The following is a 16,955-nucleotide window of genomic DNA, read 5'->3' on the forward strand; positions in this document are numbered from 1 at the left end:
ATTTTCTGGGGTAATGGAGTTCAAAGCCCTCCATAGTCGAGTTTCATTTTATTTTAAATCTGGAATTAAGAATCTCATGATGACCATAAACTCTTGGGAAGGAAATTTGTTATTCTTACCTGGTTGGTTCACATTGCTTAACGATGGAAAAGGAAACATTGCTCTCAGCTCTTCAACACTTTGAAATTTATGTCTGATATGGAATTAATGAGACAATAGTTTTTGCTAATTATAATCCTCTTATCTTTGTAGAAAAGCTTAAAGATAAGACTTCAGGTTATACAGTTGGAGCTTAGATCTGCAGATGGAGAGGTGCCAGAAGACAGGAGGAAAGCCAATGTGGTACCATGATTCAAGAAGTGAGCAAGGGATTAACCAGGTATCTACAGGCCAGTCAGTCTAACCTCAGTGGTAGGGAAACTATGGAAGCAATTCTGAGGGGCAGAATTCACCTACACTTAAGAGGTGGAGATGGATCAAAAACAGACAGAATGGTTTTGTTCAGGAGAGGGAGGCAGAAGATGGGATACGATAGGCTGTTTAGCCTGACCTCGGTTATTTGAAAGATTTTACAATCCATTATTAAGAATGAGATTGTGGAGAAGAAGAAGTTCTTTGAGGAGGTGACAAGACAGGTCGACGAAGGTCAAGCAGTTGATCTGGTGTATGTGGACTTCAGCAAGGCATTTGATAAGGTTCCGCATAGTAGGCTCATTCAAAATGTCAGGAAGTATGGGATACAGGGAGATTTGGCTATCTGGAGTCAGAATTGGTTGGCTAACAGAAGGCAGAGAGTGGTTGTAGATGGAAAGTATTCTGCCTGGAAGACAATGATGAGTGGGGTCCCCCAGGGGTCTGTTCTTTGTAGTTTTTATAAATGACTTGGATGAGGAGGTTGAGGGGTGGGTTAGTAAATTTGCAGATGACATAAAGTTTAGAGGTGCCATTGATAGTATTGAGGGTTATTGCAGGCTGCAGCGCAACATAGACAGGATGCAGATCTGGGCTGAGAAATAGCAGATGGAGTTCAACCTGGATAAATGTGAACTGATGCATTTTGGAAGGTCAAAATCGAATGCTGAATATCGGATTAAAGACAGGATTCTTGACAGTGTTGAGTAACAGAGGGATCTGGGTGTGCAAGTACATAGATCCCTCAAAGTTGCCACCCAAGTGGACAGCAAAGCATATCGTGTTTTGGCTTTCATTAACAAAGGTGATTGAGTTTAAGAGCTGTAAGATTTTGCTACAGCTCTACAAGTCCCTGGTGAGACCACACTTGGAATATTGTGTCCAGTTCTGGTCACCCTACAACAGGAAAGATACAGAGGCTTTGGAGAGGATGCAAAGAATAGACAATAGACAATAGGTGCAGGAGAAGGCCATTCTGCCCTTCGGGCCTGCACCACCATTCAATATGATCATGGCTTATCATCCTCAATCAGTATCCATAACCCTTGATTCCACTATCCTTGAGAGATCTATCCAACTCTTTCTCAAATGAATCCAGAGACTGGGCCTCCACTGCCCTCTGGGGCAGAGCATTCCAAACACCCACCACTGTCTGGGTGAAGAAGTTTCTCCTCATCTCTGTCCTAAATGGCCTACCCCTTATTTTTAAGCTGTGTCCTCTGGTTCGGCACTCACCCATCAGCAGAAACATGTTTCCTGCCTCCAGAGTGTCCAATCCTTTAATAATCTTATATGTCTCAATCAGATCCCCTCTCAGTCTTCTAAACTCAAGGGTATACAAGCCCAGTCGCTCCAGTCTATCAGCGTAAGGTAATCCCGCCATTCCAGGAATTGACCTCGTGAACCTACATTGCACTCCCTCAATAGCCAGATTGACTTTCCTCAAATGTGGAGACCAGAACGGCACACAATACTCTAGGTTTGGTCTCACCAGGACCCTGTACAGCTGCAGAAGAATCTCTTTGCTTCTATACTCAATCCCTCTTGTTATGAAGGCCAGCATGCTATTAGCCTTCTTCACCACCCGCTGTACCTGCATGCTTACCTTCATTGACTGGTGCACAAGAACACCCAGACCTCTTTATACTGCCCCTTTACCGAACTTGACTCCATTTAGGTAGTAATCTGCCTTCCTGTTCTTGCCACCAAAGTGGATAACCATACATTTATCCACATTAAACTGCATCTGCCATGCATCTGTCCACTCGCCTAACCTGTCCAGATCACCCTGTAATCTCCTAACATCCTCCTCACATTTCACCCTGCCACCCAGCTTTGTATCATCAGCAAATTTGCTAATGTTACTATTAATACCACCTTCTATATCATTAATATATATTGTAAAAAGCTGCTGTCCCAGCACTGATCCCTGCGGTACCCCACTGGTCATTGCCTGCCATTCCTAAAGGGAGCCGTTTATCACTACTCTTTGTTTCCTGTCAGCCAACCAACTTTCAGTCCAAGTCAGTACTTTGCCCCCAATACCACGTGCCCTAATTTTGCTCACTAACCTCCTGTGTGGGACTTTATCAAAGGCTTTCAGAAAGTCCAGGTACACTACATCCACTGGATCCCCTCGTCCATCTTCAGAGTTACATCCTCAAACATTCCAGAAGATTAGTCAAGCATGATTTCTCCTTCATAAATCCACGCTGACTCTGACCTATCCTGTTACTACTATCCAAATGTGTAGTAATTTCATCCTTTATAATTGACTCCCCAGCATCTTTCCCACCACTGAGGTCTGACTAACTGGTCGATAACTTCCTGCTTTCTCTCTCGCTCCTTTCTTAAAAAGTGGTACAACATTAAGCACCCTCCAATCTGCAGGAACTGATCCTGAATCTATCAAACTCTGGAAAATAATCACCAACTCATCCACGATTTCTAGAGCCACCTCCTTCAGTACCCTGGGATGTAGACCATCAGGCCCTGGGGACTTATCAACCTTCAGACCTAACAGTCTCTCCAACACCAATTCCTGGCAAATATGAATACCCTTCAGTTCAGGTCCTTCAGCCACTGTTACCTCTGGGAGATTGCTTGTGTCTTCCCCAGTGAATACAGATCTGAAGTACCAATTCAATTCTTCTGCCATTTCTTTGTTCCCCGTAATATGTTCCCCTGTTTCTGTCTTCAAGGGACCAATTTTAGTCTTAACCATTTTTTTCCCTTTCACATACCAAAATAGCTTTTACTATCCTCCTTTATATTTTTGGTCAGTTTACCTTCGTACCTCATTTTTTCTCTGCATATTTCCTTCTTAGTAATCCTCTGTTGTTCTTTAAAAGCTTCCCAGTCCTCCGTTTTCCCATCTTCTTTGCTATGTTATACTTTTTCTCTTTTAACTTTATATGTTTCTTAACTTTCCTCGTCAGCCATGGCCACCCATACCTCTTCCTAGGATCTTTCTTCCTTTTTGGAATGAACTGATCCTGCATCTTCTGCATTATACCCAAAAGTATCTGCCATTGTTCCTCCACTGTCATCCCTGCTAAGGTATTGCACCATTGAACTTTGGCCAGCTCCTCCCTCATAGCTCCATAGTTCTCTTCATTCAACTGAAATATTGTCACTACCGATTGTACCCTCTCCCTTTCAAATTGCAGATTGAAGCTTATTGTATTATGGTCACTACCTCCTAATGGCTCCTTCACTTCGAGGTCCCTGATCAATTCTGGTTCGTTGCACAATACCAGATCCAGAATTGCCTTCTCCCTGGTAGGCTCCAGCACCAGCTGCTCTAAGAATCCATCTCGGAGGCACTCCACAAAGTCTCTTTCTTGAGGTCCAATACCATCCTGATTCTCCCAGTCTATCTGCATGTTGAAATCCCCCATAACAACTGTAGTAACATCTTTGTGACAGGCCAACTTCAGCTCCTTATTCAACTTACACCCGCCATCCATACTACTGTTTCGGGGCCTGTCTTTGTGGGTCTTTCTACCCTTAGAATTTCACAGCTCTATCCATACTGACTCTACATCCCCTGATTGTAGGTACCCCCCGCGCAAGGGACTGAATATCATCCTTTACCAACAGGGCCATCCCACCCCCTCTGCCCGTCAGTCTGTCCTTACGATAGCACGTATAGCCTTGAATATTCATTTCCCAGGCCCTGTCCACTTGAAGCCACGTCTCAGTTATCCCCACAATATCGTAGCTGCCAATTTCCAAAAGAGCCTCAAACTCATCCATCTTATTTCTAATACTTTGTGCATTCATATATAGTATTTTTAATTTGTTACTGCTCTCACCCTTCCTATCAACCCCTATTTCACTCAACCTTACGGCATGATCCCTTTTAGAATTTTCTGCTTCATTGATACCGTTGACTTTCTTGACTTCCCTTGTTCTAACTTTCCCTTCAATTTCCTTCTTAAACTTCCAGTTTGCCCCCTCACCCCCCGCTATTGAGTTTAAATGCAGCTGTGTTGCAGTAGCAAACCTGCCTGCCAGAATGCTGGTCCCCAACCTATTAAGGTGCAAACTGTCTCTTTTGTATAATTTATGCTGACCACAAAACATACCCCAGTGATCCAAGAATTTAAATCCTTGCTTCCTGCACCAGTTCCCCAGCCACATGTTCAAGTCCATTATCTCCCTGTTCCTGGCCTCTCCAACCTTCAGAAAGCATATGGTGTTTCGGCTTTCATTAACAGGGGGATTGAGTTTAAGAGCTGTAAGGTTTTGCTACAGCTCGACAAGTCCGTGGTGAGACCACACTTGGAATATTGTGTCCAGTTCTGGTCGCCCTACTATAGGAAAGATACAGAGGCTTTGGAGAGGGTGCAAAGAAAATTTACCAGGATGCTGCCTGGACTGGAGGGCTTGCCTTATGAAGAAAGGTTGAAAAAGCTCGGATATATCTCTCTGGAGAGAAGGAAGAAGAGAGGAGACCTGATCGAGGTGTACAAGGTAATGAGAGAAATAGATAGAGTCAATAGCCAGAGACTTTTCCCCAGGGCAGGATTGACTGGTATGAGGGGTCATAGTTATAAGATATTAGGAGAAAGGTATTGAGGAGATGTCAGAGGTAGGCTCTTTACACAGAGAGTTGCGAATGCATGGAATGCATTGCCAGCGGTGGTGGTGGTGGAGGCAGAGTCATTAGGGACATTTAAGCGACTGCTGGACATGAACATGCATCGCAGGGAGTTGAGGGGTGTGTAGGTGAAGTTACTATAATTTACATTAGGATTAAACCTCGGCACAACATCGTGGGCCGAAGGGCCTGTTCTGTGCTGTACTTTTTTATGTTCTATGTTCTAAGTTCTAAGTACAGTTGGCAGTTCAGAAAACAAATGCAATGTTAGCATTACATTCGAGAGGGTGTAAATTCAAGGCTAGGGGGTGTATGGCCTATGCTGTATAAGGCTACATCTGGCCAGACGACATTTGGAATATTGACAGCAGTTTTGGGCCCCAAATCTGAGGATGGAGCTGTTGACATTGGAAGAGATCAAGGAAGTTACAAGAATGATCCAGGGGGTGAAAACTTGTTATGATGAGTACAGATTCTGGGTCTGTACTCAAGGAGGTTTAGGAGGATGAGGGGGATCTGATTGAAACTTACAGAATACTGAGAGGCCTGGATATCATGAACGTGAAGATGTTTCTACTCGGGGGAGAGATGAGGACCCAGGGGCACAGCCACAGAATGCAGGGTTAGATTTGAGACGAGGAAGAATTTCTTCAGCCTGTGGTGAGAATTCTGTTGAACTCATTGCTGCAGAGGACTGTGGAGGCCAAGTCATTGAGTGTATTTCTGACAGGGTTCTTGATTAGTCAGGGGTTCAAGGGTGTTATGGGGAGAAGGCAGAGAATGTGTTTGAGGAACATATCAGCCATGATCACAAACAGAGCAGACTTGATGGGTCAAATGGCTTAGCTCTACTCCAATATCCTACGGTCTTATATCTGACCAACATAATTGAATTTGTTTGAAGCAAAGACCAGGTGTGCAGATGAGGCAATGATTTTGATGTTGTCTACTTGGACTTCAGCAAGGCTTTTATCAATCTCCACATGGGAGACTGATAGTAAAGGTCAGAGCCCATGGGATCCAAGGACATTTGGGAAATTGGATCCACAATTTGCTGACAAGCAGGAAGTAGAAGATGAAGGATGAGGGACCCTTTTCCGACTGGATGTTCGTGTCCACTGGGGGCCCACCGGGGTAGGTGTTGGGATCCTTGCTGTCTGTGGTTTATATCAATGATATAAACTTATATGTCGGCAGATTGATCAACAAGTTCCCAGAGGATAAACAACTTGGTGGGGTGATCAATAATGAGGAGGATAGCCTTAGGCAGAAAGAAAATATGGACAGGCTGGTCATGAGGTATGTGAGGGCAAGGGCTGGATAATCGGATTAGAATAGATAGGTGACCAGCACAGACTCAGTGGGCTGAATGGCCTTCTGTGCTGTTAACTTCTATGAGCTGATCACCATGTAAATCTAAATTATCTACCATTTCCCTGTTCCATGTTTTAAATTCCCAACTTTCTCCCTCACATAGTTCCACAATTATTTTCTTTCTCTGTATATGCCCAGAGCATCGATTGCTGTTAGTTTTTCTATTTCTTGTCCAGTTACTGTCATCCCAATTGTCTCCACCTTTACGATCTTTATTGGTATCTGCTGTTGGTTTAGAATCACAGAATCAGATGGTGCAGAAGTGGCCCTTCAGCCCATCAAGACTGGACCATCAAAATATATACTACTGCTGACTAATGCACCGATCACAATGGGCAATTTAGCATGACCAATTCACCTGACCTCTCCATCCTAGGATTGTGAGAGGAAACTGGAGCACCCAGAGAAAACCCACACAGACATGGGGAGAATGTACAAACTCCACACAGACAGTCACCCGAGGTGGGAATTGAACCCAGGACCCTGGCGCTGTGAGGCAGCAGGGCTAACCACTGAGCCACTGTGCAACCCAGATGAAGCATATTCATTTAACGCCACTCCTATCTCTTCAGACTCCACACACAACTTCCCACTACTGTCATTGACCTGCCCTAATCTTTCTCTAGTCATTTTTTTTATTCCTGATACACCGAAAGGAAGCTTCAGAGGTTTCCTTGATCCTACCTGCCAAAGAATTCTCATGTCTCCTCCTGACTCTTCTTAGCTCTCTCTTTAGGTCCTTCCTGGCTAACGTCTAACAATCAAGTGCCCTATCTGAGTCTCCCATCTCATCTTTCCATAAGCTTCCTTCTTCCTCTTGACAAGAGCTTCAACTTCTTTCGTAAATCATGGTTCCTTCACTCAACCACGTCCTCCCTGCCTGACTGGTACATACTTATCAAGGACACGCAGGAGCTGTTCCTTGAACAGGCTCCACATTTCAATTGTGACCATCCCCTGTAGTTTCGTTCCCCATCTTATGCTTCGCAAATCTTGCCTCATTGCATCATAATTGCCTTTCCCCCAGCTATAACACTTGCCCTGCAGTATATACCTGCACCTTGCCATCGCTAAAGTAAACTTAACCAAATTGTGGTCACTATCATCAAATCTAACAGCTGGCCCAGTTGATTGCCCAGTACCAAATCCAATGTGGCCTCGCCTCTTGTATCTTTCTCTGTACATCTCCGACCCATTCCCATCACACTTTGATTATCATTCACCTCTTCACTACCCAGCATTCTCTGCTCTCTTTTTTTATTATTGTTTGACAGGAAAACTAATAAAATATGGACAATTATGAGTGCTCAGATAGGATAGGCAAGAAGGTCCTTTCTTCATTCATACTGTGGTTAGTAAACAGGGAATATAGATTTAAGGTCGGAGATAGAGGGTGAGAGGAGACTTGAACAGATTCTTCCTCAGGTCGAGGTTAATCCGACTCTGGAACACACTGCCTGAAAGGGCGGTTGAGTTATAAACACTGGTAACATTTGTACTTCGATGTTCATTTGCATTTCTGTTTGCCTCTTCAGTAGCCTGCACCTCTGCTCTGTCATTTCTATTTTTCCGAATCCCTGCAGTGTGAAAACTGGAGATTTGACCCAACAAATCCACATTGACCCTCTGAACAGCATTCCTTTTTGATTTTCAAAATTCCCTCCAACTGAATCCCACCTCCCACCGTGATCTCCACCCCACTAATTACATTAAATCTCTCAATCAGTTGGTTAAGAAGGCTTTTAGATGGAGAGCTGCAAAATGAGAGAAGGAGAGTGAGATCATTGTTGACTGATACAGACATGATCACCCAAAATGGTCTCCTTCTACGCTGTAAATGTCTAAGATTCATGAATCTACAAGGAAAACATGAAGGAATAAATCATCACGCTCGGAATAGTCAATTGTCACTGCTTTCATTTTTGATAAAACAAATGAATTCTCCCTGATGTAGAAACCGCAGTGAAGGAAAAGGCACATCGTGCTGAGCAGGAACAGTTTGGGAACGAAATACCAGACAGTAAACAGACCATCAAGGAGGAGGCAATTCCATGATGAACAAAGTGGATTTGAAAGTTCAGTATTAGAAAGTACTTACTGTGACCCCGTACTGAGACTGACAGCAGGACTGCAGAAAGACAAACATAGAGAGACCTCATCGTTAATACTTCACCATTTCATCCTTCTCACTCCCTTACTCTTGTCGTTTTACAGAAAAATACAGAAGTTACTTGACTTCCTACCAAATAAATGTGAGGCAATCATACACGATACGAACAACAAACGGGAAGTCTGTGTACGGTCAGTAGGAGCTGAGAGAATGACAAAGCTATTATAAAACTGAGGCACTGCAACCGTTGAGAAAAGGGGATGTTACTTCAGCTTCCAACACAAATCTCAAAATCAACAGCGTCAGCATCAAACACTCTGTGAGCTGGGGCAGGACAGTGTTAGAGACAGAGGAAAGCTCTTTCAACACCATCTCCATCAAACACTCCCAGGACAGCCACAGCTCGGGGTTGGATCCAGAGTAAAACTCCTTCTACTTTTTAACATTGAAAATAACCAGAAGGAAAGCACCTTGACATTATCCCCCCGAATGGATACAAAGACTCAGGAGGCAGACAGGATTCAGGCACATGGCCAACGTTTATTCAAGTAAAAACCAGTTTGTGCAGGGAGACGACCAAAGGGCCCTTTCTCATACACCCGCTCTCTCTCAGACACACACACATACACTCCCCACACTCACACCCAAGCAAAAATCCTCTCACAGGCTTATGCACCGTCACACTCACACACACACACTACCAAGTACGCACACACGCAAACACACACCCTCAAGCACTCACATTCACATCCATACATACACACTCAAGTGCAAACACTCACACTCTCTCGTTCCCTCACTCACTCACATACACATACACACCCACTCTCCCTGTCCCTCACATGCTCACACACATTGATATTGGGTGAATGTGAATTTGCAAAAGTGCAGGGACATTCCATTTTGTCAAAACGTCCACAACCTGCAGGCAGTCAATGCAGGCAGCCAATCTATGTAACATTTTATAAATTCCTACTTTGGAAATAGAACCAGTCTGACTCAAGATTGGAATACATACAAACTCTAACCTCACACCTTTAATGCATTGACTGAACTAAGATGTCACTTTTTACACTAAAACTGTAAGCTATCTCAAGAATGTGATTTATTTTTTTTTAACAGTACAGCACAGAACAGGCCCTTCAGCCCACGATGTTTTGCCAACCATTGATCCTCATGTACGGTAAACCTAATGTATAAACCCTCAAATTTCTGTGACCATATGCATGTCCAGCAGTCTCTTAAATATCCCCAATGACCTCACTTTCACAACTGCTGCTGGCAACGCATTCCATGCTCTCACAACTCTCTGCAAAATGAACCCGCCTCTGACATCCCCGCTATACTTTCCGCCAAACAGCTTAAAACTATGATCCCTCGTGTTAACAATTTCTGCCCTGGAAAAAGTCTCTGGCTATCAACTCCACCTATGCCTCTCATTATCTTGTACACCTCAATTAGGTCCTCTCTCTTCCTTCTTTTTTCCAATGAAAACAGTCTGAGCTCAGTCAACCTCTCTTTGTAAGATAAGCCCTCCATTCCAGGCAGCACTCTGGTAAACCTCCTCTGAACCCTCTCCAAAGCATCCACATCTTTCCTATAATAGGGCAACCAGAACTGAACACAGTATTCCAAGTGCAGTCTAACCAAAGTTTTATAGAGCTGCAACAAGATCTCACGGCTCTTAAATTCAATCCCCCTGTTAATGAAAGCCAAAACACCATATGCTTTCTTAACAACCCTGTCCACTTGGGTGGCCATTTTCAGGGATTTATGTACCTGCACACCAAGATCCCACTGTTCGTCCACACTGCCAAGAATCCTATCCTTAATCCTGTACTCAACTTTCAAGTTCGACCTTCCAAAATGCACTAATTCGCATTTATCCAGGTTGAACTCCATCTGCCACCTCTCAGCCCATCTCTGAATTCTGTCAATGTCCCGCTGCAGCCTACAACAGTCTTCTATACTGTCAACGACACCTCCAACCTTTGTGTCGTCTGCAAACTTGCTAATCCATCCTTCAATCTCCTCATCCAAGTCATTAATAAAAATTACAGAGAGTAGAGGCCCAAGAACAGAGCCCTGTGGAACACTGCACACCTCCAGGTAGAATACTTTCCTTGCACTACCAGCCAATTCTGTATCCAGACAGCTAAATTTCCCTGTATCCCATTTCTCCTGACCTTCTGAACGAGCCTACCATGGGAAACCTTATCAAATGCCTTACTGAAGTCCATATACACCACATCTACCACTCAACCCTCATCAACTTGTCTAGTAACATCCTCAAAGAACTCAATAAATTTTTTGAGGCATGACCTGCCCTCACAAAGCCGTGCTGGCTGCATTTAATCAAGCCATGCTTTTCCAGATGGTCATAAATCCTATCCCTTTCTAACAGCTCGCAGACGTGAGACTGACTGGTCTGTAATTGCTGGGAATTTCTCTGTTTCCCTTCTTGAAGAGAGGAATTACATTTGCCTCTCTGCAGTCCTCAGGTATGACTCCTGTGGAGAGCAAAGATGCAAAGATCTTTGCAAGCGGTGAAGCAATCACATTTCTCGCTTCCCAAAGCAGCCGAGGACAAATCTGGTCTGGCCCTGGTGACTTGTCAATCTTAATGTTTGTCAAAATTTGCAGCACATCAGCTTCCTTGATCTCTATCTGTTCCAGCATGCTTACCTGCTCCTCAATGATTTCATACACTACAAGGTCCTTTTCTTGAGTAAAGACAGAAGCATAAAAGTCATTTAGGGCCTCCCCTACCTCCTCAGACTCTATACACAAGTTCCCTACGCTATCCCTGATCGGCCCTACTCTTTCTTTGATAATTCTCTTATTCCTCACATTCATGTAAAATGCCTTTGGATTCTCCCTAATCCTTCCTGCCAAGCCTTTCTCGTGCCCACTCCTGGCTCTCCTCAGACCATTTTTGAGCTCCTTCCTCGCCTGCTTGTAATCCTCTAGAGGTAAAAATCAACGAGGCTTTTGCCCGAAACGTCGATTTCGAAGCTCCTTGGATGCTGCCTGAACTGCTGTGCTCTTCCAGCATCACTAATCCAGAATGTAATCCTCTAGAGCTGAGCAAGACCCTTACTTCCTCCATCTTATGGAAGCTGCCTTCTTTCTTTTGATGAGAAGCGCCTCCGCTCTCGTCATCCAAGGTTCCTTTATCTTAGCCCTTCTTGCCTGTCTCAGAGGAACACATCCATGCATCACTTGCAACAACTGTTCCTTAAACAGTCTCCACATGTCTATAATGCCCTTTCCATGGGACAATTGCTCCCAGTCCATGCTCCCCAACTCATGCCTGATAGCATCATAGTTTCCATTTCCCCAATTAGATATCCTCCCATTGTGCCTGCTTCTCTTCTTCTCCACAGCTATGTAGAATGTGAGGCAGTTGTGGTCACTATCACCAAAATGCTCTCCCACCGCAAGATCTGACACCTGCCCCAGCTCATTGCCGTGCACCAAATCCAAAATGGCCTCCCCCTTGTCAGGCCTGTCAATGTACCGAGTTAGGAAACCCTCCTGAACACACCTTACAAAAACAACAACTTCCAAACCATCTGCTCAAAGGAGGTTCCAATCAATATTGGGAAAGTTAAAGTCACCATTACAACAACCCTACTACATTCACACTTTTCCAAAACCTGCTGACCTATGCTTTCTTCAATCTCCCTGCTGCTATTGGGGGGCCTGTAGTAAATCCCTAATGAGGTGACTGCTCCCTTACTGTTCCTAACTTCCACCCATACTGACTCAGTAGGCAGACCCTCCTCGACAATGGTAACTTCTGTAGCTGTGATACCCTCTCTGGTTAGCAGTGCTACACCCCCTCCTCTTTTCCCCCCCTCCCTATTCTTTTTAAATGTTCTAAACCCTGGAACTTCCAGCAACCATTCCTGCCCCTGAGAAACCCACATCTCTGTTATGGCCACAATATCATAGCACCAGGTACTGATCCATGCTCTAAGCTCATCACTTTTGTTCCTGATACTCCTTGCATTAAAGCAAACATACTTTAATCAATCCCTTGTTTCTTTCCCAGGAAATCCCTTCCCACTGGCTGCGCTACCTCTTGCTATTGCCTCATCTCCATCAACTCTCACCACCGGTATATAGCTCAGGTTCCCACCCCCCCTGCCATACTAGTTTAAACCCTCCTGAACCACTCGAGCAAACCTTCCACCCAGGACATTGGTCCCCTTCCAGCTCAGGTGCAACCCGTCCTACATTCACAGGTCCCACCTTCCCCAGAAGGCATCCCAATTATCTACATATCTGAAGCCCTCCCTCCTAAACGAGCTGCGAAGCCATGGGTTAAGCTGTGCCAGCTTCCTGTTCCTCACCTCTCCAACTTGTGGCACCGGTAGTAAACCTGAGAACACTACTCTGTTCGTCCTGCTCTGCAGCTTCCACCCTAACTCCCTGAAATCACTTTTTATATCCTCAATCCTTTTCCTGGCTATATCATTGGTGCCAATATATAACACGATTTCTGGTTGTTCGCCCTCCCCTTTCAGAATTTTATACACCCGATCGGAGACATCCCGGACCCTGGCACCAAAGAGGCAACATACCTTCCGGGAATCCCGATCCTGACCACACAATCTCCTGTCAATTCTCCTAACAATCAAGTCTCCTACCACGAGCACTTTCCTATTCTGCCCCCCTTCCCTTCTGGGCCACAGTGTCAGGCTCAGTGCCAGAGCACTGACCACTATGGCTTTCCTCTGGTCGGTCACCCCCCCAGCAGTATCCAAAATGATATACTTATTGCTGAGGGGAATGTCCACAGGGGATCTCTGCACTGTCTGTCTGTCCCCTTTCCTCCCCCTGACTGTAACCCATCTATCCTTATCCTGAGACTCAGGAGTGACCAACTGCCGGTAACTCCTCTCAATTCCCCCCCTCAGCCTCCCGAATGATCCGCAGTTCATCCAGCTCCAGCTCCAATTCCCGAACACAATTTTCAATGAGCTGGAGTTGGGTGCACTTCCCACAGATGGAGCCAGCGGAGACATGTGTCATGTCTCTCACCTGCCACGTTCTGCAGGAGGAGCAAGCCGCCTTGCTAATATATATGGTCACTTACTTTCCTTCCCGACAGCCCCTCTGATCTGGGTCACTTCCCCCGCTGCTCCCACACCTACTGTGGAGGATAAACACCGCTGGTGACTCCCGTTAAGTAATGTTAAACATCCCCTTTAACTTAGCTGGAGCCTTCCTGGTTTGCCTTACCTCCGCTGCTGCTCTCACTCTAAAAGGTTGCTGGTGTCGAAGGGTAAGTACTTATACTCACTCCTTTCCTTTGAGAGAAGTTCTGGGATTTACATCATAATGAGCCTAAAACCGTAACCCATTCTAAAATGTGAAAGACTTAACACCAATCTCGGTTTGATCAATCTATCGTTTCAGTTGCATGACACTGTGATCTTTTGCTATAAATTCTGTGCCTTCTGATCCTGCTCCACAGCTCCCTGATGAAGGAGCAGCGCTCCGGAAGCTCGTACTTCCAAATAAACCTGTTGGACTCTAACCTGGTGTTGTGTGATTTTTAACTTTGTCCCATGTAAGACACTTCCCGTTTGCTGAGCTGGGCTTTCTTTGGTTTTATTTTTAATCCAGAAGCTCCAATGGTTTTTAACGTTTTCAGTTCTGTCTTGTAGTGGTTTCCCTCAGTACTAGAAGCAATCAGCATCTCGTCAACCTGTTATAATCTTACACACTCTGTTTTGGGACCTTTTGCGATTACATCAGCCATTGCAGAGCTAATGAAGAGCCCTTGTGGTCCTCTTGTCCAGGTGTACTGTCAGTCACCTGTGGGAAAGGGAAATGTATATTGGTGTTTGGGGTCGAGAGGCAGAGTCCAGAACCCGTTTGCTATGTCTAGGATTATAAAGGGCTTGGTTTCTGACCCTATATTGTTTATTATAGTGTTGGGATCTGCATCACCAGTCCCCAGTTTATCTGCATATTTCTTTAGACTGCGAGAGTCAGTCATTATTCTGTATGATCCTTCAGGTTTCTTCACTGGCCAATTTTGGGAGTTTGTGGTGCATCCCTCAACACGTAGTCCTGGACCTTGGAATGTGCCACTCTGCAACACTCAATCCGGGTCAACTCCTTCAGCTGGAAGATCAACAGGTTTCGGACCGCCCAGAGAGCATCCTTCACCGAGTTGATGATCCTCCAGGCACAGTTGATGTTCGTCTCGGTGTGCGTCCCAGGGAACAGACCGTAGAGCACGGAGTCCCGCGTCACAGCACTGCTCGGGACGAACCTCGACAAACACCAATGCATTCCTCTCCAGACTTCTTCTGCGTAGGCACATCCCAGAAGGAGGTGTGTAACAGTCTCGTTCCCCCCCGCAGCCGCTTCGAGGGCAGCGTGCGGTGTTGCTGAGAGTCCAGGCGTGCATAAAGGATCTCACAGGCAGAGCCCTTCTCACCACCAGCCAAGCCACGTCTTGGTGCTTGTTGGAAAGTTCTGGCGATGAGGCATTCTGCCAAATGGCTTTGACAGTCTGCTCAGGGAACCGCTCGATAGGATCCGCCCTCTCCTTTTCCCGAAGGGTCTCAAGGACACTACGTGCTGACCACTTCCTGATGGACTTGTGGTCAAAGGTGTTTTTCTTCATAAACTTCTCCACGAAGGACAGGTGATACGGAACGGTCCAACTACTCGGAGCGTTCCGCAGCAGCGATGCCAGGCCCATCCTTCGCAAGACCGGGGACAGGTAGAATCTCAGTACGTAGTGACACTTGGTGTTTGCGTACCGGGGATCCACGCACAGCTTGATGCAGCCACACACAAAGGTGGCCATCAGGGTGAGGGTGGCATTGGGTGTATTATTTCCCCCGTTGCCCAGATCTTTGTACAGCGAGTCCCTTCGGACCCGGTCCATCTTTGAACTCCATATAAACTGGAAGATGGCCCGGGTGACTGCAGCGGCACAGGTTCTGGGAATAGGCCAGACCTGTGCCACGTACAACAGCAATGACAGTGCCTCACACCTGATGACCAGGTTTTTTCCTGCAATGGAGAGTGACCGTAGCTTCCATCTGCCCAGTTTCTGCCTCACTTTGCTGACACGCTCCTTCCAAGACTTGGTGCACGACCCACTCCCCCCGAACCAAATACCCAGCACCTTCAGGTGGTCGGTCCTGACGGTGAAGGGGATTGAGGATTGGTCGGCCCAGTTCCCAAAGAGCATGGCCTCACTCTTGCCTCGGTTTTCCTTGGCCCCCGAGGCCCGTTCGAACTGGTCACATATGCACATGAGTCTGTGCACGGACAGCGGATCCGAGCAGAAAACAGCAACGTCATCCATGTACAGGGAGGCCTTAACCTGCAGGCCCCCGCTGCCAGGAAAAGTTCCCCCTCTCAGGCTCGCATCCTTCCTGATGGACTCGGCAAATGGCTCTATGCAGCGCACAAACAAGGCAGGAGAGAGAGGACAGCCCTGCTTGACTCAGATCTGACTGGGAAGTTATCTGATTCCCACCCATTGATTGAGTCTGCACTGACAATGTTGGTGTTGAGCAGATTCCCTCCCCAAAGCCCATTTTACCCAGCAATAATACCACTCAGCCATTGTGTGCTAGCTCCTTCCTAGCCCAATTGAGTACTCTCTTAACTTGTGTTAATTTCTTAATATTTTTATCCTCCAGTCTCTATTTACAGGTCCCTTCACCCAGTAGCAATAAAATAACATCATCTATGGATTCAAAATTCCTAAAGGAAGTATCCATCCATTCCATGAGAAGTAGAATGGGTTAATTAGTTTTCAACGATGCAAAAAGGGGAGGGGGGCACAATCTCTTGCAGGTAATTAAATCATCCGTCATTCCTCCTCCTCCAAAATAAATGTTATACTTTAGGAAAAAAAACACCTCCTTTGTTAAATTTGCCTTTCCTAATTATTTTATCAGCTTTATCAGATTTTAGAACAGACCATCAGAATTTTGATCAAAGAGAATTGTATTTCCAAGATTCCACATTTCATATATTTTTTTAATTGTCTCACACCAAAGTACCTTTACAATGAGCAAATCTTATCATCTGGAATTAAAGATTCACTCATGTGTTAGAACAGTGTTTGGAAGTTCATTCTGGCAAGAAACTGCAATCCCAAATATTGGTAATTTCTGGAATGAAAATTTTACCCAAGTCCAAACACAGCACGGAGCCAATTCCAAAAGCTTTTACCAAGCCTGATGAACCAACTTCTTAAATCAACATTTTGTCGCAGACTTCTGCCATGCACAACCACTGATAGTTTCTTAAATGGACATTATATTAACCAGACTGGCTCACATATGGCACATATCACACTTCTAAATCACCCAACATTTCCAAAATACAAACTAACTTCAACATATCCCCAGATCTAAAGTTCCAAGAAACAAAAACACACAAATTGCACAAGAAAACATTTTGCAA

The 16,955-nt window shown here is 45.3% G+C and overlaps 1 protein-coding gene across 1 annotated transcript in view; it reads right to left on the reverse strand.

The window, feature by feature from the left end:
* Window positions 1–8,768, reverse strand: part of LOC140493752 (junctional adhesion molecule-like) — a 36,607-nt gene extending 27,839 nt beyond the window's left edge. Inside the window, exon 1 of the mRNA XM_072592596.1 lies at window positions 8,490–8,768. Coding sequence (XP_072448697.1) covers window positions 8,490–8,550 — 61 coding nt within the window. The 5' untranslated portion in view covers window positions 8,551–8,768. The remainder of the gene's footprint in view (window positions 1–8,489) is intronic.
* Between the last annotated feature and the right edge of the window lie 8,187 nt (window positions 8,769–16,955).

This window comes from Chiloscyllium punctatum, chromosome 2 (genome assembly GCF_047496795.1).
Source record: "Chiloscyllium punctatum isolate Juve2018m chromosome 2, sChiPun1.3, whole genome shotgun sequence".
NCBI lineage: Eukaryota > Metazoa > Chordata > Chondrichthyes > Orectolobiformes > Hemiscylliidae > Chiloscyllium > Chiloscyllium punctatum.